The sequence below is a fragment of the Scyliorhinus canicula genome, chromosome 10 (assembly GCF_902713615.1).
Source record: "Scyliorhinus canicula chromosome 10, sScyCan1.1, whole genome shotgun sequence".
Lineage (NCBI taxonomy): Eukaryota > Metazoa > Chordata > Chondrichthyes > Carcharhiniformes > Scyliorhinidae > Scyliorhinus > Scyliorhinus canicula.
Window position 1 is genome coordinate 58,156,104 of NC_052155.1, and position 21,338 is coordinate 58,177,441.

General features: G+C 44.4%; 1 protein-coding gene across 3 annotated transcripts in view; it reads right to left on the minus strand.

The window, feature by feature from the left end:
- Positions 1–21,338, minus strand: part of LOC119972396 (epithelial splicing regulatory protein 1-like) — a 133,833-nt gene that overhangs the window by 105,799 nt on the left and 6,696 nt on the right. For all 3 annotated transcript variants that reach the window (XM_038809009.1, XM_038809008.1, XM_038809007.1), the window contains exons 5-7: positions 16,823–16,921; positions 16,688–16,742; positions 10,345–10,455 (exon numbers count right to left, since the gene is read on the minus strand). In XM_038809009.1, the coding sequence (XP_038664937.1) occupies positions 10,345–10,455; positions 16,688–16,742; positions 16,823–16,921 (265 nt within the window). The remainder of the gene's footprint in view (positions 1–10,344; positions 10,456–16,687; positions 16,743–16,822; positions 16,922–21,338) is intronic.

Sequence of the window (21,338 nt, forward strand, 5' to 3'; positions counted from 1 at the left end):
TCTCAATACCCTGTACAGTTATAGCAAAGACTTCCCTACCTTTATACTCCATTCCCCTTGCAACATCCAGTTTGCCTTCCTGATTACTAACACCCAGATCCCTCTGCTCTGCAGCATTCTTAATTTAAATAATATTCTGTTTTTCCCCTCTTCCTGCCAAAGTGGACAAGTTCAAAGTTTCCCACATTATGCTCCATCCGTCAAATCTTTGCAGTTCATTTTCTTGATATCCTCCTCACAACAGGCTTTTGTACCTATTTTGGTACCATTAACAAATCTGGCTACAATGCAGTCACTTCATCAAAGTCATCAACATAAATTGTATATAATCTACATTGTATAGATTCCTGTGGCACTCCAATAGTTCCAGTGTGCCATGTTGAATCTAGTTATCCCAGCTTTCTCTTTCCTGTTAGTCAATCCTCTATCCATGCGAATGCATCATCCCCAACACAACCAGTATCTGGTGTAGAAAACATTCCCAGTGGCAACTTATCAAATGCCTTTGGAAATCCACATGTTCCTCCACCCTGCTTATTACATCCTCAAATAACAGATTAGTCAAAACACAATTTCTCTTTGACAAATTCAGGTTGACTCTGCCCAAATTATTTTCTAAATGCCCAGCTATTACTTCCTTAATAATGGACTGCAGCATTTTCCCCAATGACAGAGGTTAAGTTGGCTTTTTAAAAAATATTTCTTTATTCTCCTCCTTTTTCACATTTTCTCCCAAATTTACACCCACCAACAATAAACAATAATCAGTAACAAATATGTCAATCCCGATATCAATAACAATAATATTGTTTTCCTCCCACAGTCCAAAGATGTGCGGGTTAGGTGGATTGGCCATGCTAAATTGCCCGTAGTGTCCTAAAAAGTAAGGTTGGGGGGGGGATTGTTGGGTTACGGGTTATAGGGTGGATACGTGGGTTTGAGTAGGGTGATCATTGCTCGGCACAACATCGAGGGCTGAAGGGCCTGTTCTGTGCTGTACTGTTCTATGTTCTATGTAATGATCCCATCCTCCCACCAAACCCCAAACAGTAGCCCGCATGTTCACATAAACAAATGACAAAAAGGAATTAGGAATCACCCACAGTCACCATCAACACACACTGCCCCCCCCCGTCCTTCGAACCCTCCCACCCACCCCCCAACTAATGTTCGATGTTATCCAATTCTTGAAAGTACATGATGAATAATGCCCATGAATTGTATAACCCCTCCATCCTTCCCCTCAGTTCAAACTTAACCTTCTCGAGAGTCAAGAATTCCAACAAGTCCCCCCGCCACGCAAGGGCACAGGGTGGAGAGGCTGCCCTACAACCCATCAGGATCTGCCTTCGGGCAATCAACGAGGCGAAGACTGCAACATCTGCCTCCACACCCATTTCCAACTCTGGCTGGTCCGACACCCTGAATATGGTCACCCGGGGGCCTGGGTCCAGTTTCACGTGCACCACTTTAGAAATTACCCTAAAAACCTCCTTCCAGTAATCCTCTAGCTTTGGACAGGACCAAAACATCTGAACGTGATTAGCGGCCCCACTCCCCCCGCAACGTTTACACACATCTTCTACTCCATCAAAGAATTGGCTCATCCTCGCTCTCGTGAGGTGTGCTCTGTATATCACCTTCAGCTGTATCAGCCCCAACCTCGTGCAAGAGGTGTAGGCATTCACTCTCCGGAGCACCTCACACCAGAACCCCTCCTCCATATCCTCTCCCAACTCTTCCTCCCACTTTGCTTTGATCCCTTCCAATGGTGCCTTCTCTTCCAAAATAGCTCCGTAAACTGCTGATGCTACCCCCTCCTGACAGAGGTTAGGTTAATTGCCTATAGTCGCCTCCTTTCTGGAGGAGGTGTTATATTTGCGGTTTTCCAATCAATTTGAAGCTTTCCAGGGTCTCAGGAATTTTGGACGGTTATAATCAATAAATGCACCGTCTCCACAGCCACTTCTAGGAAGACATCAGGTCCAGGGGGCTGGTCAACCTTTTAGTTTCCCCAGTACATTTTCCATCGCAATGGTGATGGTTTTCAGATCCTCCCTTCCTTTTGCCTCTTTATTTTCTGCTACTCTTGGGATACTTTGTATCTTCTACTGTGAAGACAGATGCAAAATACTTGTTCAAAGTATTTGTCATTTCCTTGTTTTCTATTATTAATTCCCCAGTCTTATTCTCTCTTGGGACCGGTGTGTGTGTGTGTGTGTGTGTGTGTGTGTGGGGAGGGGGGGGGGGGGGGGGGGGGGGACAACTCTGTTTCACTTTTTATTTACATGTAGAAGCTTTTACTATTTGTTTTCACATTTCACGCTTGTGTTCTTATTTTTTCCCTCACTATTATGTTTTTAAATCATCCTTTGTGGATTTCTAACCTAGCCTACCTCTAATCTTCACAGCAATGTAGCTTTTTTCTTTCACTTTGATACCATCCTTATTTTCCTTAGTTAACCATAGATGGTGCATTCTTCTCAGAGTCTTTCTTTCTCATCAAAAACATTTTTGTTGAGAGTTCTGAATTTTCCCTAAATCTCTGCCACTGCTCATTTACCATGTTATGTTTTAATCTAACGCAAGTATTCAGCTTATGTATCTAGATAGCCAATATTTAGGTTTTTTGCAAAATGAAAGTAACCATAGGCTACCTCCCCTTTTGAGAGAGAGTTGACTGGTGGTGATTTAACCAGAGGTCACCACACCTCAGGCGAGGGGAAAGATTGAATAACCTTGTGTGGGAATTGAACCCGCACTGTTGGTGTCACTCCACATCACAAACCAGCTGTCCAGCCAACTGAGCTAACCGGCCCCTGTGGGGTACATTGGATTTGGTGCCTCAATGGTTCTTGTTAAGTTGAAGTAAATCATTTAGTCTTTGGTGAGTTTAACAGTGACCTTGTGATTAAAATATAATCAGCAAAGTAGCAACACTGGCAAGCGCCAAGAGGAATAATGAGATGTGATTTGCCCAATAACAAGACGTAGGCTAGAGACATTGAGCTGCAAGTAGCCAGATCAGAAATATTATTTGCCAGAAATTAGTGAGGCTATCCAAATGATAACTTCAAAGGCAAGGAATTTGACCAAGGTAGACAGCAGAGTTCACAGAGGGCCAGTTCAATCGGTGATCCAAACCACAGGGGCCTGTTCCAGCTAACATTAGAGCCACAGCAGATTGCAGATATTCTCCTCTGAAGGACGCAGTAGCATGCCTTCGCTGAAAGAGATGTTGCCCCAGAGTTGGTCACTTTATTAACTATTGAGGGCAGCACGGTGGCACAGTGGATTAGCCCTGCTGCCTCACGACGCTGAGGGCCAGGTTCGATCCCGGCTCTGGGTCACTGTCCGTGTGGAGTTTGCACGTTCTCCCCGTGTTTGCATGGGTTTCACCCCCACAACCCAAAGATGTGCAGGCTAGGAGGATTGACCACGCTAAATTGCCCCTTAATTGGAAAAAATGAATTGGGTACTCTAAATTTATTTTTAAAAAGTAGTAACTATTAACTGGATTTGACCTGCATAGTTACTAAAATTGGATGTTGTTTAGGAAAAGAGGTGGCTCAGTTACTTCAGGAAACTTAGGTATACTTTGGGAAGCTATAACTTTAAAGAGCATAATGTATTTAATTATTCATAGTGTCATAGTGTATATTAGTCTTTTATAATAAATATTCTTTCTTAATTGTGTACACAACAATTGGACTCACATTATTCCAAACATAAATACACCACTAAGAACCAGTGTTTATAGTTATCCTTCGGGGTTTTGAGACAATCATGCAGGTAACATCGTGGAGTTCAACATTTGGTTAGTTTACTTCGACAACCGAATAGAAAAATGGTGCAGTTTAGTTCCAGTGAATAGCAACTAAATAAATTATCGCTTTATATCCACTGAGTTTTTTTCTTATGTTTCTAATTGGTACGATTGCACCATGTAGAAACGTCAGGATGCTGTGTGTGTCCTGGAGGCTTTGCAGGAAGTGCCACCAGCTGCTTGAACTCCCACTGAGGGATTTCTGGGCTCGATGAGCAGCTGGATTCATTCCAAGTGTATATACGTATTTACCCAATTACAAGTAAACTGCACAGTGTCAGGAATAAATGCGTCCTTTTCCTGAATTAGGTAGTGATTGAAAGTTTCCTGCATTGCAGGAGGAGTCAGTTCACAGCCAAAAATAATTCAGAGTACTGTAGTAAGTGGTAGCAAACGGGAAGGTTAGGAAAAAGGCTGACATTGTAAGAATCCTTCGGTAGCATGGTACCCTTTAAACAATATTCAGAATTGAACATCGATCAAGACAACAATACCTGGCAGGTATGCAGTCCTGAAGCTGGTACAGTGAAGCAAAGGAATGCAGTGGCAATTTGAGATTCAACAATACCAGGGACAAACAGGAAGTTCCGCTACTGTTGATGAGAGAACCATATGGTACATTTTCTCCCTTATAAAGTACATCATGGAAAGTAAAAGCAGTAGTTATGATTAATGACACAACCAAGATGTCGCACAGATGAGGACTGAGATCATCCTGAGTTTAATAAGCCAAGGAGGAAATTAAAAAGTAGAACCTTAAAAAGATAGTAATCTTTGGGTTAGATGTGGTGCCACAGACTAGTGGGAGCTTAAATTAGGACATGGCAGATTAATGCCTGGTTAGAGACATGGTGCAGAAGTGAGGGATTCAGATTTCTAGGACATTTGAGGTCACCTCTATGGCTGGAGAAACCTGTTCACGATCTCCTGCTTACATCTGAACAGAGTTGGTACCAATATACTTATGGACACGTTAACAAGTGCTGCAGGGAAGGGTTTAATCTAATTTGGCAGAGGGAAAGGTATAGGCCGGAATTCTCTCTTTATGAGACCAAGCGCTGGGTGTCCTCCTTGACCACATCAAGGTCAGGAGGGATATTCTATTCCTGGCAGATGGGAAGAAGAGGCCCAGCAAGGAGACAAACCTGCTACAGGTGGCTGACACAGTCAGTGCCCATAGGGTGCAAGGAAGATCAGCAACCCAGTGCTAGGAGAGTGAATGACCTAATTTTCTCTGCCAGGGTAATTCCCATCCATGGTGGCACAATCCATACAGGAATCCAAAATGTCAGCGTTCAAAGACCAGTGGCAACCACATGCCCTGCCTCACAAAGTGTATATGTGCGTTGTGTGTACACATATGTGCGTACATGTCGGAGTGTGAACACTGGCACAGAGGGAATGAATAGCCTCTGCATCACTACCATGTATAATCCTTTCCTTACCAGGCAGGAATGTTCCCTTCCAGTCGGGGAACACTTCAGCAGTCAAGGGCATTCAGCCTCTGATCGCCAGGTAAGCGTTCTCCAAGGCAGCCTTCAGGACACGCAACAGGATCGCCGAGCAGAAATTTATAGCCAAGTTCCGTGCGGCCTCAACCGGGACCTGGGATTCATGTTGCATTACATTCATCCCCCACCATCTGGCCTGGGCTTGCGAAGTCCTGGCTTGAGACAATTCACACCTCTTTAACCTGGGGTTACCCCTATCTCTGGATCTGTAACGACTTAATTACCTGCAAATGCTCGCATTTTAAGCATTGTCTGGCATCTTTGAATTTGTCTATATATATATGGTTCTGGAACATACCTCTTCATTCACCTGAGGAAGGAGTAGTGCTCCGAAAGCTAGTGTTTGAAACAAACATGTTGGACTTTAACCTGGTGTTGTAAGACTTCTTACTGTGCGTTTCCTTACATGTAGGCATGCTCTGTATTTTACGGAGAGCTGGTCCACAACCTCTGCCCAATACGCAGAAGTGATGGCATGCCACACAGAATGAGTTATAAGGAATTATCTGAAATGCAGCGATCGAACATATGAAACATGTAACCCTTCACAAACATTCTCTCCTTTGACCAGGAGAAGACCTGGTACAACGAGAGTAAATTAGAGAAGACTGGAGGGGGTCCACCATGACACAAGTCCCTCACCGAATATGAGAAAATGACCTTGGAGATCATGGGTTTAAATGGGACAGAGCTGTTGCTGATGCAGAGCTTGGCCCTCGCTGCCCACCTACTAAAGATGCTCCCATTGTATGGAGAGCAGGGGTCAATTGCACCTCCGCCTTGGTCACTCTCCCTTTGCAATTGCAGGTACGCCCACAAAGAGACCAAGGCCAGAAGAGGGCCATCCCTTTTCCAACCCCCAGCACCAGCCTAGATAGAAGTGGAAAAGGAGAATTCCATACCATTTGAGGCACAGTGCTGACTTGCACCCAACACCAGCTCATGTGCATACACCACGGTGGTTATTAGCGGTAGTTCAGGTCAGGCCACACATACTGGTGGTCATCCGTGTCTGCAGCAAGAGGGAGCAAGTTCAGCTGAGCACCCCATCTCTCGGAAAACAGCTGGTGAGGCATCTATGAGGCTTGTGTCTGATAACAAGCTTCTGGAATTGGCCTTCCAGCTATTGGTGGCGAGTAAGCAAGAGGGCGAGTATTGTCATGATGGATGCCAGTAACAATGTCACACATGAGTCAGAGGAGTCTGTTTGCCAGCTCTTTGACATGGTCCACAGTTGTGTGCACACGGTGGTCTCCATTGGGAGGGTGGTGGACTCCATGGAGACCCTTGTCCATCAGGATGTGGAGATGCAGGAAAACCTTCACTCCATCACCATTGCTATGGGCGGGTTCATTCAATGGCAACACGAGAGGATAAATGGCTCCTTGACATCCCTCCAGGTGATCCTTCCTCTCAAAGAGTCAGGCAGGGGCCCTATAGGTCCCTAAGGGAGGAGAAGCAGCATCTGGATAACAGTGGGTCATCCATTCAGGAGAGAGGTTGTCCACTCCTTGTGAATCCCTTCAGTCTACGAACTTCGGTCTCAGCCGCTGTCACTGGCCCAGTGGTGGGAAGCCAAAGTCAGCTGCACTGTCCAGGCCTCCACCTTAGAAGGACAGCGGCTAAAGCCAAGGGTAACAGCACTGATAATTCCACATGCTGCCCCTGCTGTGGATGGCCCAGCCCCATCTATTGGTAGACCAAGAAAAATAAAGAAATTGTGAGCACAAGTGGTTGCATGGGTGAGCACTGGCAATTCTACACAAATGTATTCACACCTGCACTAAATAAATGTCTAGCGACATCTTTCAGCACCAACATCACTTGGAAGTTTATCTGCACGCAGCCACACACAATGATTCTGGAGAGGGTGGTTTCTGTGGCAGGGCCTTTCGCAGCCTCATGCAAGCACTTCCTCATGCATGCGGATCCTCCGACCATCTCACTCATCTAACCGTGCTGAGCTTTTCCAATGCTACCTTCTGGGATTCTCTTTCAGTTAGCCATCTCCACTGACCAGCATCTCCACTCACTTACTCTGATGCAGCACACGTCTGCTCAACATGTGCATGGACATTATCTTTAGTTCTGGCATCATGGAGACATGCAAGGCCAAGATTACCTCTCCCGATATTCCTCCTTCTCCCACCCACTGCCCCCCCACACCCCTCCAGTCCAGCATGCAACATCACCATCACTCTGACCTTACCCACTGCTTCAAGCCCTACACTCCATCCTCTCACTCCAGTCCTTATCCTCTCTGCCTTCAGTGTTCCAGACTCTTTCCCTCACCTCTTCCTCCAGCATTCCAGACTCACTTCCTCACTCCATCTACACTCACTGCAGCATCATCCCTTACCCCTTTGTCTACCCCCACACCTTCACCATTCCTTACACCCCCCTCTCTTTCACTACACCTTCTCTCATGGCCCCATCTCTCTCGGTCACCACCCCATCTTCTCCCCAGACACCATGGCGTTCTGCAACCACTCCCCCCCCCCCCACTGCCTAAAACCCAACCCCATCACCATGAATCCCACCTCCACCCTTATACCCCCCACCCCTCCAGCCTCCCTCCCTCAGTTCTTTCTCCCAACAGTACCTTGCCCTGCAGCATCTTCTTTCCCCTCCACCACCCCACCCTTCTCCCAACTCTCCTCACTGCGCCTCCAATGTCTTTGATCCCGCTCCCTCCCAGTCTCATCAACTCCCACCACCACGGAATCGTTCCACCTCTCACCCAGCCCCCTTCGCACTACATACCTACTTGCGGTTGGCAAGGAGTCTGGCTTTCTGAAGCACATTAGTGAAGACCATAAGACATAGGAGCAGTATTCAGCCACTTGGTCCATCGAGTCTGCTCCGCCATTCAATCATGGCTGATATTTTCTCATCCCCATTCTCCTGCCTTCTCCCCATAACCCCCGATTCCCTTATTAATCAAGAACCTATCTATCTCTGTCTTAAAGACACTCAGTGAATTGGCCTTCACAGCCTCTGCAGCAAAGAGGTCCACAGATTCACCACCCTCTGGATGAAGAAATTCCCCCTCATCTCTGTTTTAAAGGATCGTCCCTTTAGTCTGAGATGGTGTCCTCTGGTTCTAGTTTTTCCTACAAGTGGAAACATCCTCTCCACGTCCACTCTATCCAGGCCTCACAGTATCTTGCAAGTTTCAATAAGATCCCCTCTCATCCTTCTAAACTCCAACGAGTACAGACCCAGGGTCCTCAAACATTTCTCATACGACACGTTCTTCATTCCAGGGATCATTCTTGTGAACCTCCTCTGGACCCTATCCAAGGCCAGCACATCTTCCTTAGATATGGGGCCAGAAACTGCTCACGATACTCCAAATGGGGTCTGACCAGAGCCTTATACAGCCTCAGAAGTACATCCCTGGTCTTGTATTCTCGGCCATGCCAGGAGCACGGAGGTTCTGAAGTCATTTCAACATTGCGGAGGTGGAGGCTGATGCATGAAGAGCACCCAATTCCAGAGAGCTGCTTTGTGCTGGCCCACGTGCATGAAGATCCACCCATCATTCAGTGCGATGCGTTTTCCATATCCGGTAGCTGCAGGCCTCCAGCATCATCCTCTCGTCCTCCCCTCGGATTTCCGTGATCTGAGCAGTCACCTATAAAAAAGGTAGATCCCGAAAATCTGCACGCAGGGCTGGTTTAGCTCAGTGAGCTGGACAGCTGGTTTGTGATGCAGAACAAGGCCAGCAGCGCAGGTTCAATTCCCGTACCAGCTTACCTGAACAGGCGTTGGAATGTGGCGACTAGGGGCTTTTCACAGTAACTTCATATTCATGACAAAAAAAAGGTTATTATTATGTTGTCCCAAAAGTGCTTCGACGTTGGTGAGCTTTCCTGCCAGCATAGTGGAGAATTGGGCACGGGGAAAGATATTAACAGGATACAAATTAGGTTCACGCCAGCCTTTGGCGGGTTTGTTGACCCACCATGGCAGGAAACAGCAGATGATTCTGTTCTAAATTCACACTCGTCTGAAAATTTGATTTCTGGGCCTTCTGCCATATTCTCTCTCCATGACCACCATCGAACCCGCTGGCGGGATCTTGGGAGAATTCCATCCATAGTATTAAAATTAGAAACAAGTTGCAGAGAAGACAGGGAGAAACAATTAGTGTTATAAGTCATACACAATTAGGTGGAATCAGAAAGTATAAAAATGGAGGTCTAGGTTATGTTTGTAGTGGACTGTAAAAACATATGAAGAAGAGTTAACACAATTTGTGAGCGGCAAGCATAAAAAAGCACTTCAGAATAGAATTTAGTGGTTATAACTGGGACTAAAGTTAAAAAAAGGTAAGATTCATATGGTTAATGCCCGGACAAGATATTCAGCCAAGATGGGAAAGATAAATATTTGTGCTCGAAAGAGAGTGAGAAGTCAAAGACTCTATTTGGAGGCAAAATAAAAATAATGAGTATTATGCTACTTGATGTTATTATAGAGGATACAAAATAGTGGCAATGATGTAGAGGAGCAGATTTACAAAGTATTACTGAGACAAATGTATGATGGGCAAAAGAGGAGACACACACTGAAATTATACAAATTCACATCATAATTTTTGAAAATGCCAGGATCTACCTTTTGACATCAAGGTGCAGAGTAGAACCTAGAAATATTTTCTTGACAAAGGGAAGCCCTAAAAATCAAAGGAGTCATCTAGTACCCTGTTCCTTTCGGATCATAGGACCAGAAAAGACTCTTTCTTTTATACCTTTCAACTCCTGTTGAAATGCTATTGAGCTCTCACCGAACTAAATATTATGGAATTGGTGTTGTTGAAACAAGTCTGTGTACGCCACCCCACCTAATAAGGGAGGAGGAAATGAAACTTAACAGGGAAAAGAAAAACAGCTGAACAAAATCTCAAAGACATTTTTAAAAACAATAATCACATAATAATTATTTGGAAATTCCATGATTGCGTATATTATCATAAAATGTTTTTTCCTGTTAAATACTAACTTAGCTATGTTGAGACCCCTGAAGAATCTAGCAATATCTTGGTCAGATGACTGCCAAGGTAGCCCCCTCGCTCTGATAACTGTATTATCGTCAACGATCTCCATCTTGCTGCTGTTAGTAAGAAAAGATAAGAAAACAATTAAATATTTGTAAAATTTTTTAAAACTCAAAGAAAGATTTTAAAGCCTCATTATCCAATCAACCAGCACGGAGTCACTATTAGATCCACAAAATTAGCCAATCGAAAATGAAATGAAAATGAAAATCACTTGTCACGAGTAGGCTTCAATGAAGTTACTGTGAAAAGCCTCTAGTCGCCACATTCCGGCGCCTGTCCAGGGAGGCTGGTACGGGAATCGAACTGTGCTGCTGGCCTGCTTTAAAAGCCAGCGATTTAGCTCAGTGAGCTAAACCAGCCCCTCTTATGCAATAAGAAATACTAGAAATAACCAGGCCAGGCAGCATCCATGGAAATAAAAGTTAATGTTCACTTCTGACTTGCTCCACAGATGCTTCCTGGCCTGCTGAACACTAGTATTTCCATTATTTCCTGTTTTTGGTTTCAGATTTTAGCATCTGCAGTTTTATGCTTTTGTATTAATGATCTCTCATGCTTGATCTAGGTTGGAATAATAGATTCTGCAATAAATAAATAGCTTCCAGGCAAGAAAAATAGCTTTATTTTTTCACCATAAATGAATAATTCACATTGAGAGTGATAACAATTGTTGTGTTTTTGATTTCAAAAGGGAGGGGAAAATCATTATAATCGTCTAATTCATGAATTCTGGTTGCAAAGGTTTCAAAAAATTGAAAAGAAAAACTTACTCTTGAAATTGAGTTGTCAAGCGTTAGCATATAAAAGGCAAATCCCATCTTGAATCATTTTAATTAAGGCTTTTTAAATCTATTTTAAATAAACATGCCCAAGTCTGTATTTTAATATTCAAACTATTCTTGGAGGCGCTTGAGCCCAATGAACTGACAATCATTCTATTTTCCTCTACACTACTTTCTAGGGAGTATGGGTAGGAGAACAGCAAGGTGACAATTAATATTATTTTAGTGACATGAGCAGCAAGCATTTACATCTGACTGGCACATGTAGTCCATCTGATCATCCACTTAAATAATTACAAACCAAACCCTTAGGGTGCATTATATACATTCAATATGTTTACTAGCTGAACAGCTTGCACATAAAATCATTCCAAGACATTTTTTGGAGCAGTAAGCTAAAATAGACACTAAGCCAAAGAAGGTGAGACTAGAAAATACAACCACAAGTTAGATTTGAGGTGAGTTTTAACAAAGAGTCTTAAAGGAAGACATAAGGAGAAGCCGAAGGGTTTTGTGAGTGAGTTCCAAAACATGGGACCTGGGTGCAGGAAGGTACATCCAGGAAAATCAACAGACTTTCCTGGTGCCCTGAGAATGATGACATAAGGCAGTGATCCATTTTTCTGTGGAAATTCTGAAGAATCCAGCTCCTTTCAGGGAAGCCAATCTACTCTGCTGAAGACCAGAGTTACCAACAGTGGAATGAAAAAAGTGGAGAACTCATAAGAGGACCAGGTCCTCTTAAAGGAGAAATTTGAAGAGGTGCTCGGAGGCATTTGGAGATTATAGTGAGATAAAGGGATGAAGCCAGAGAGATATTTAGGTAAAGAAGGGAAACTTGCATTTTTTTAAATAAATATTTTAATTCTCCTTTTTCACATTTTCTCCCTAATTTACACCCACCAACAATAAACAATAATCAGTAATGAATGCAATATCAATCCCCATATCAATAACAACAACCCTATCCTCTCACCAAACCCCCAAAACATTGCCCACGTTAACATATAGAAATAACAAAAACGAATCAGGAATCACCCATAGTCACCATTAACACAAAGGCCCCCTCCCCCCAACCCTCCCAACTCTCCCCCACTACCCCGCAATGTTTGATGTAATCCAATTCTCAAAAGTGCATAATGAATGACACCCATAAATTGTAGAACACCTCCATCCTTCCCCTCAGTCCAAATTTGACCTTCTCAAGAGTCAAGAATTCCAGCAGGTCCCCCCGACCCGCCAGGGCACAGGTTGGAGAGGTTGCTCTCCATCCCAACAGGATCCACCTTTGGGCAATCAACGAGGTAAAGGCTACAACATCTGACTCCGTACCCGTTTCCAACCCCGGCAGGTCCGACACATCGAATATGGCCTCCCAAGGGTTCGGGACGTTTCACGTGCACCACTTTAGAGATTACTCTAAGCACCTCCTTCCAGTAATTCTCCAGCTTTGGACAGGACCAAAACATATGAACATGCTTTACGGGAGCCCCCACCCCCCAAAACGTTCACACACATCTTCTACCCCCTCAAAAAGCCGGCTCATCCTCGTCCTTCTACCCCCTCAAAATGCTGGCTCATCCTCGCCCTTGTGACGTGAGTTCTATCCACCACCTTCAGCTGTATCAGCCCCAACCACGCGCAAGAGATGGAGGCGTTCACCCTCCGAAGCACCTCACACCAGAACCCCTCCTCCATACCCTCTCCCAACTCTTCCTTCCATTTTGCCTTCATCCCATCCATCGGTGCCTTCTCCTCTTCCAAAATAGCCCCGTAAACCGCCGATACTCCCCCTTCTCCAGTCCCCGTTGTCAGCGTCTTCTCCAGCAATGCGGAAGCTCAGTATCTCCTTTCCGTCAAAGTCTCGAACCTGCATGCATCTAAATATTTCCCCCTGCTCCAGCCCATACTTCGCTCCCAGCTCCTTCAATCCTGCAAACTGAGGCAGCACGGTGGCACAGTGGTTATCATTGCTGCCTCACGGCACCGAGGTCCCAGGTTTGATCACTGTCTGTGTGGAGTTTGCACATTCTCCCCGTGTTTACATAGGTTTCTCCCCCACAACCCAAAAAGGTGCAGAGTAGATTGATTGGCTACGCTAAATTGTCCCTTAATTGGAAAAAATTAATTGGGTATTCTAAATTTAATTTTTTTAAAAGCCTGAAAACCGACCCCCAGGAAACAAATCTTTTAGTGTCCTAATTCCTTTCCCCTCCCATCTCTGAAAATTTCCATCCCACTTCCCTGGCTCAAATCTATAGTTCCCCCGAATCGGCATTTCCCTTGACCCGGCCCCCAACCCGAAGTGCTGGCGAACTCCCTCCAAATTCTCAACAAAGCTGGGCTCCCTGAATATTTGCCCGGGGCCATTGGGAGCAGCGCTGTTGCTAGTGCCTTCAATCCTGACCCCCTACCCAAACTCTCTTCCATTCTGACCAACTGGGTGTCAACCCCTCTGACCCAGCTCCGTACCTTCTCCACATTGGGAAGTTGGCATTCATATAGCACTTTTCATGACCACTGGTCTTCTCAAAGCACTTTGCAACCATTGAAGTACTTTTTGAACTTCAGTCACTGTTGCAGTGTAGGAAATGTGGCAATCAATTTGTGGATGATGAACTCCCACAAACAATGTAATAATGATCAGATAACGTATTTGTTATGTTGATTGAATGCTAATCATTGACCAAAACACTGGTCTTCTTTGAAATAGTGTAATTGAGTATTTTATATTCACCAGAGCAGGCAGATGGGGCATTGGTTTGAATCTCACCTGAAAGATTACATCACTGACAGTGCAGCACTTCCTCAGCACTTTGTTGGGAGTGTCAGCCTTTTTTGTCTTGAGCCCCAGAGTGGGACTCGAACATGAAACCTTGCACCAGAACTTGGAACAGGATAGAATACAAGCAAACGGAGATTGATATGATCTCAGGTCGTTGAAGGGTGGCAAATGGGAAGTCAGTGGGAAGAGTACGGGAGTAATTATTATTGCCTTTATTACTTCAGGTTAAAAGATTTCAGCAACAGATGCATAGAGTGTGGGGGGGGGGGGGGGGGGGGGTAAAATGGTAAATGGATGCAGTCTGACAATGTAAAATGGTGACACAGGGTGGGAGTTTGCACCCCAGTTTGCCAAATCTCTCAGGAGGCTGAAAATGTGATTCTCACCAGCCAGTCCGAGATTGTCCTCCCTACCTGTGGGCTGCACACTGCTTTTCTCACCTGAGCCAGCACTTTGGGGGTTGGAGGGAGGGGGGTGGATGAGGAAAGAGAACAATTCCATCTAACATCGTGAACTTGCACAACATTGTGAATTGGTGCATTTTGAGTTTGGATTCAAATGCTTAGAAATCAATTTGAGCAATGAGAGAAATGGGGACTGTCCTCAAATGGAGGGAAGGGAATGAAAGAGGGCATGGCAGCACAAGGTCATCTTCAATCATGCTCCAGCAGCAGCTTTCTGCCTCTGCTGGGAAGTCCATGTGTCAGCAACTGGTAAGCACAGGAATGGAGTCAATTGTGATCACCCTCCATCACCAGTGTATAGACTACAAATGTCTGGAATATACATTTACTAACTATCACTTGGAGGATAATAACACCTGTGACGGGTACCACAGTAATGCATCAACACATTCAAAAGAGAAAATAGGATCAGGAGTAGTCTCTTTAGCCCCTTGAGCTGGTTCTACCATTTAATAAAATATTACCAATCTTCATCTGAGTTCTATATACCCTAGCCTAACTTATTTATTAATCTTAGTTTTGAAATTTTCAATAGCTCTAGCTTCAGCTTTTTAGGGGTCAGAGTTTCAGATTTTCATTATCTTGTGCGAAGGAGGATGTGGCACTAATTTATGTGCTGTTGTTTTGGAGTCGACCACCCCATCCCAGGATATAGTTTCTCTTCAGCTATCCTATCAATTGCTTTAATGACCTTAATCATCCCAATTATATGACTGATTTATTCTATCTACTCAAGCCTCATCTGTGCAACTTATCCTCATAATTAAACCTTTTGGTCCCAGGTTCATTGTGGTGATTCTACACTGTGCTCTCTCCCAGGACTGATGTGTTGCTCTGAATGGAATTCACTATTTTTACTGGAATCTAACCGTATTTTAAACATACCCGTTTTATACTTTAAGCCTCAAGATAAAGGTCAACATTTCAATAGCCTTTTTAATTATTGTGTAATCCTCTGCCTTTAGGTGATTTCCATACTTGGACCCCCAGATCTGCGTCCCTCCACAGTTCCTAGCTTCTCACCATTGTGAAAATAATCTGGTCGATCATTCTGGAGTCTAAAGTGGATGACCTCATGTTCCCACATTGAACACCACCATCACATTGTTGCCCATTCACTCAATCTATCAATGGTTGTTTTGCGGAGAGTTGCGGATGATCCAAATTTCAATACAAGGGTGAAATAAGGGGCTGGTTTAGCACAGTGGGATAAATAGCTGACTTGTAATGCAGAACAAGGCAGCAGCGTGGGTTCAATTCCCGTACCTGCCTCCCCAAACAGGCGCTGGGATGTAGCGACCAGGGGCTTTTTCACAGTAGCTTCATTGAAACCTACTTATGACAATAAGCGATTATTGACAGATCTTTGGTCTTGGGGAATCAAGGGATAAGCGGAGTGGGGTGACAGTGGAATTGAAGAATCATAGAATCGACAGTGCAGAAGCAGGCCATTCGGCCCACCGTGTCTGCACCGGCCCTTGGAAGAAGCACCCCACTTAAGCCCAGACTTCCAACCTATCCCCATAACCCAGTAACCCCACCTAACCTATTTGGTCACCAAGGGCAATTTAGCATGGCCAATCAACTAACCTGCACATCTTTGAACTGTGGGAGGAAAGCGGAGCACCCGGAGGAAATCCATGCAGACACGGGGAGAATGTGCAGACTTTGAACAGACAGTGACCCAAGCCGGAAATCAAACTTAGGACATTGGAGCGGTGAAGCAACTGTGCTAACCACTGTGCTACACAGAAGCCCAAGATCAGTCATCTTTTGAATGGCCAAGCAGGCTCAATGGTGCTTTGGTCTAATCCTGCTCGTCTTTTTTCTGTTTTTTCATATTAGAACCGCCCCCCACCCCATCCAAAACCTACTGAACTTGGCGAGAAGGTTCTATATTTGATCAAAGTAAATTAGAAATATAATGAAAAGTGAGCCACAGTCCAGACCCCTGGAGGACACCACTAGACACGCTGCCAATTGGAATACATGCATGTTAGCCCTCCTTTCCATCTTCTACTTCCTAATTCCCCACCCCTGTCAATAAGTTGTCGCCAATTACAAGTGTTCTGGGGCTTTTCACAGTAACTTCATTTGAAGCCTACTTGTGACAATAAGCAATTTTTCCATTTCATTTCATTTCTGATTTTTGTTAACAGTCTTGTTCAGGTGGGACGAAAAATGGTAATTGAATATCATTCCCACTATTATGGAATGGCTCCAAGCTTATGACATTTTTATTATGAAAACTTACCAGGTCCCAGTTTCAAACTTGTGATTCACTTTTTCAGGATCTGTAAACCTGTGATCTAAACAAATTATAAAGTATTACAAACTCAAATTATTCACAGTAAAACAAACAGAAACCTACTGAACTGATGTTACTTACTGTGCGGTTCAGATATAATGGTTAATATAATGTCATTCGCAGTCATAATATCTGAAATACCAAACTGGTAGGTGGCTGATTTGTCTTCAAGATGTAGATCTGCAGAAACTCATCAAGGTAATATGTGTTTAAAGATGATAATTGTATACCAATCGTTCAATAATGTAATATTTGTTTCATACTATTGGACATGGGAATGTTAATGTCAAGTTTAAATTAAATTCAAATCAAGGTTGTAATGAGAAAAAACAATTATGAATTTTTGTAGGATCAATCTGATCTACAGTAAATCATTAAATTATCGCCGAATTGCATGACATAGGTAGGAACAAATTTATATCAACTTGCAATACATGTGCTACCGGTTCTCCTGACTCCCATTACATGAACATAGTGATGGACCTCCAGATATAGCAATTAGCCATTCAGTATGGAAAAATACCAGGTTTTTTTCCCCATTACTTTATCAGAGTTACAAAGCCAGAGCATGGACAATGGCAAAATCCTAAACCAGCTCCTTGCCTGCTCCAAAAACCAATTCAAATTGAATCCAATTCATGGTCTCCACAAGAGACATATCAGATCCAGGCATTACACCTGATCCCACGTTCATCTTAGACAAAAGGCCAAGTGCTACGCTTGATCTGAGTCAAAAGGCCGAGAAGCGATGAAAGATACAAGTTTTTAAATCAGTATTGCATTTGCTCAGGCCACAAAAGAGTTGATGGCGTAAATACCCTGAGAAACAAAAGTCAGAATTCCTGTTCCAATTACTATTTATTTTTACTGCAAGTGCTTGGACTTCAGGGGTGAGAAACATTGAAAACAACTAACTCCCCTCTTGCATGCCAACATCTGCAGCCTACGTTTACTCATCATCAACGACTTTTATCAGCTAACAGAAAATTGCCAACTTGTGACACCATTATTTGAGTATATATCACCCACCTTCAGACAAGGAAAAAAGTTGTGGGGGGAGAAAAGGAGTTCAGGGCGGGTGATGTGGTATTGAAACATCTTGTGTAGTCCAGCCTTGTGGTTATCCCACAATTTCTCTTAAAGGGTACCTCTCTTTGAATAAGCATTGTTTTCCCCCTTTGTGGAGATGCGAAAGCACTATGTAGTTTCATATCTGACATACTCCACAATTGATCCTATTGTGTAGAAATAGATTTATACAATTGTCCTGTTTCTAGACAAACAAAAACAATGTCAGTGTCATTAAGCCTTAGGCAAAGAAAGAATATTTGTTTATTTGAGTACCACGCCCCATAACCAAGCCATTTTGGTACTTGCTCTCAAATACATTATAGTGATCTCCACAACAGGAACATGTCACTTTTCGACACTGCTTCATCAGGCAAAGCAAAGGATGGAGGGGTTGCCTCCTCATCAACTCCTCCTGCTGCTTGGATTTGGTGACCCTGCTCCCTGGACCTGAAATACCCGATTGCAAAGTGCCGCCCATACTACCTTCCATGCACACTTCTGCCATCATCACAGCGGTCAACATCCCACCCCAGGCAAAAGTGGAGGCCGCACTGGACGAACTGTATAGTTATAAACAACAACAACGAAACAGAACATCCGGATGCCTTGTTCATAGTAGCCGGGGACTTCAACAAGGCAAACCTCAAGAGTGCACTGCCAAAATTCCACCAGCACATCTTCTGTCCCACCATGGGAGACAACACTCTTGACCACTGCTACGGAAGAATCAAGGACGCCTACCATTCCATCCCCCAACCGCACTTTGGAAAATCAGACCATAAGACGGTGCTCCTTCTCCCGGCATACAAGCAGAAAATTAAGCGGGAGAATCCGACTAAGAAGGTCGTGCACGGCTGGTCCGAGGAAACAGAAGAGCTCCTCCATGACTGCTTGGAGACAGTGGACTTGTCCATATTTAAGAACTCAGCGACTGACCTAAACGAGTATGCAACCATCATCACAGACTTCATCAGCAAATGTGTACACGACTGCCCAGCAAAGAAAGCAGTATGTACGAGAGCCAACCGGAAACCATGGCTTAATCGGGAAATTGACTCCCTACTGAAGGATAGGTCGGATGCATTCAAATCAGGCAACCAGAGGGGCAGTATTGTGGTGCAGTGGTTAGCACTGGGACTGCGGCGCTGAGGACCCGGGTTCATATCCTGGCCCTGGGTCACTGTCCGTGTGGAGTTTGCACATTTTGCCAGTGTCTGCGTGGGTTTCCCCCCCACAACCCAAAGATGTGCAGGTTAGGTGGATTGGCCACACCAAATTGCCCGTTAATTGGAAAAAGAAAGAAATAATTGGGTACTCTAAATTTATAAGCCAAAACATAAATAAATAAATCAGGCAACCCGGACCTATACAGGAAATCTGCAAAGCCATCTAGGACGCCAAGAGACAATATCAGAGAGACCAAGCTAGAGTCACAGACCAGCATTCGGCTCTTGGCGGTTGTGGCAAGGCCTAAACAACATAACGGGCTACAAAGCAAAGCCGAGCAGCACCTCCGACAGCAGCGCATCCCTCCCCGATGAACTCAATGCATTCTATACTTGGTTCGAGCAGGAAACCATCAATCCGCTGTCGGGTGCCCCAGCAGCACCGGACACACCCATACCCACCGTCACAGCTTCCGAAGTCAGATCGGCATTCCTGAAAGTGAACCCTCGGAAGGCTACTGGTCCAGATGGGGTCCCTGGTCGTACACTCAGACCCTGTGCAGACCAGCTGGCAGATGTGTTCACAGACATCTTCAAACACTCCCTACTCCGATACGAGGTCCTCACCTGCTTCAAGAAGACCACCATCATACTGGTGCCAAAGAAGAACCAAGCAACATACCTCAATGACTACCATCCTTGACTTCAGTCGTAATGAAGTGCTTCGAGAGGTTGGTCATGAAGCTCATCACCTCCATACTCCCAGGATGCCTAGATGCACTGCAATTCACAAACTGCCACAACTGGTCCACAGCAGACGCTATTTCTTCCTGGCCCTACACTCATCCCTGGAGCATCTCGACAATAAAGGACTTCTACATCAGACTCCTATTTATTGACTACAGCTCTGCCTTCAACACCATAATCTCAGCCAAGCTCATATCAAAGCTTCAAAACCTAGGACTTGGCTCCTCGCTCTGCAACTGGACCTTTGACTTTCTGACCCACAGACCACATCAGTAAGAATAAACAACACCTCCTCCACGATAGTCCTCAATACCGGGGCCCAGCAAGGCTGCATAGTTAGCCTCCTATTATACTCCCTATACACGCGACTGCATGGCAAAATTTGGTTCCAACTCCATCTACAAGTTTGCTGACGACACAACCAGTGATTGGATCTCGAACAAGTCAGAATACAGGAGGGAGATAGAGAACCTCGTGGAGTGGTGTGACGACAACAATATCTCCCTTAATGCCAGCAAAACTAAAGAGCTGGTCATTGACAGCAGCAAGCAAAGTACTGTATACACCCCTGTCTGCATCAATGGTGCTGAGGTGGAGATGGTTTGACAGCTTCAAATTCCTAGGTGTGCACATCACCAAAAATCTGTCCTTGTCCACCCATGTCGACACTACCACCAAGAAAGCACAACAGCGCCTATATTTCCTCAGAAATTTGGCATATCTGTACTGACTCTAACCAACTTTTACAGGTGCACCATAGGAAGCATCCTATCTAGCTGCATCACAGCCTGGTATGGCAACTGCTCGATCCAAACTGCAAGAAACTTCAGAGAGTCGTAAACACTGCCTAGTTCATCACACAAACCCACCTCCCACCCATTGACTCTATTTACACCTCCCGCTGCCTTGGGAAAGTGGACAGCATAATCAAAGACCCTCCACCCAGCTTACTCACTCTTCCAACTTCTTCCATCAGGCAGGAAATACAAAAGTAAGTCTGAGAATAAGCACAGATTCAAAAACAGCTTCTTCCTGCAGTTACCAGACTCCTAAACGACCCTCTTATGGTCCGACCTGATTAATACTGCACTCCTGTATGCTCCACCCAATGTCTATGTATTTACATTATGTGCCTTGTGTTGCCCTATTATGTATTTTCTTTTCTTTTCATGAACTAAATGATCTGTTTGAGCTGCACGCAGAAAAATAACACTGTACTTCAGTACTCGTGACAATAAATAAATCCAAAAGGACTGTGAACATTCAAAACTTGCATAACTTTTGGCTTCAGCAACAATTTTGTTTTGCAATAAAACAAGAGAAAAAAAAAAGATCACAGCAGGACTGACATGCGAACACAAAAAAGGCCACCAGGCTGAAATCTCATGTATGCTAACATGGGATTAATGTCCCTTATTATCTGGACAAATTTAAGTCAATCCCTTGGTGAAAAAATTAGATTAATCAGTAGCCAAGTTCATTGTGAGTAGTTAGCCGATAGATCTGCTAAATGGTTAACTGCAAAAAAAGTTGTGTAAATCCCCAAGAAAACTCAGCCACCCAAGGTTATCTGAAGATTAACCTCACATCAACTGCTCCCACAGTCAAACAAG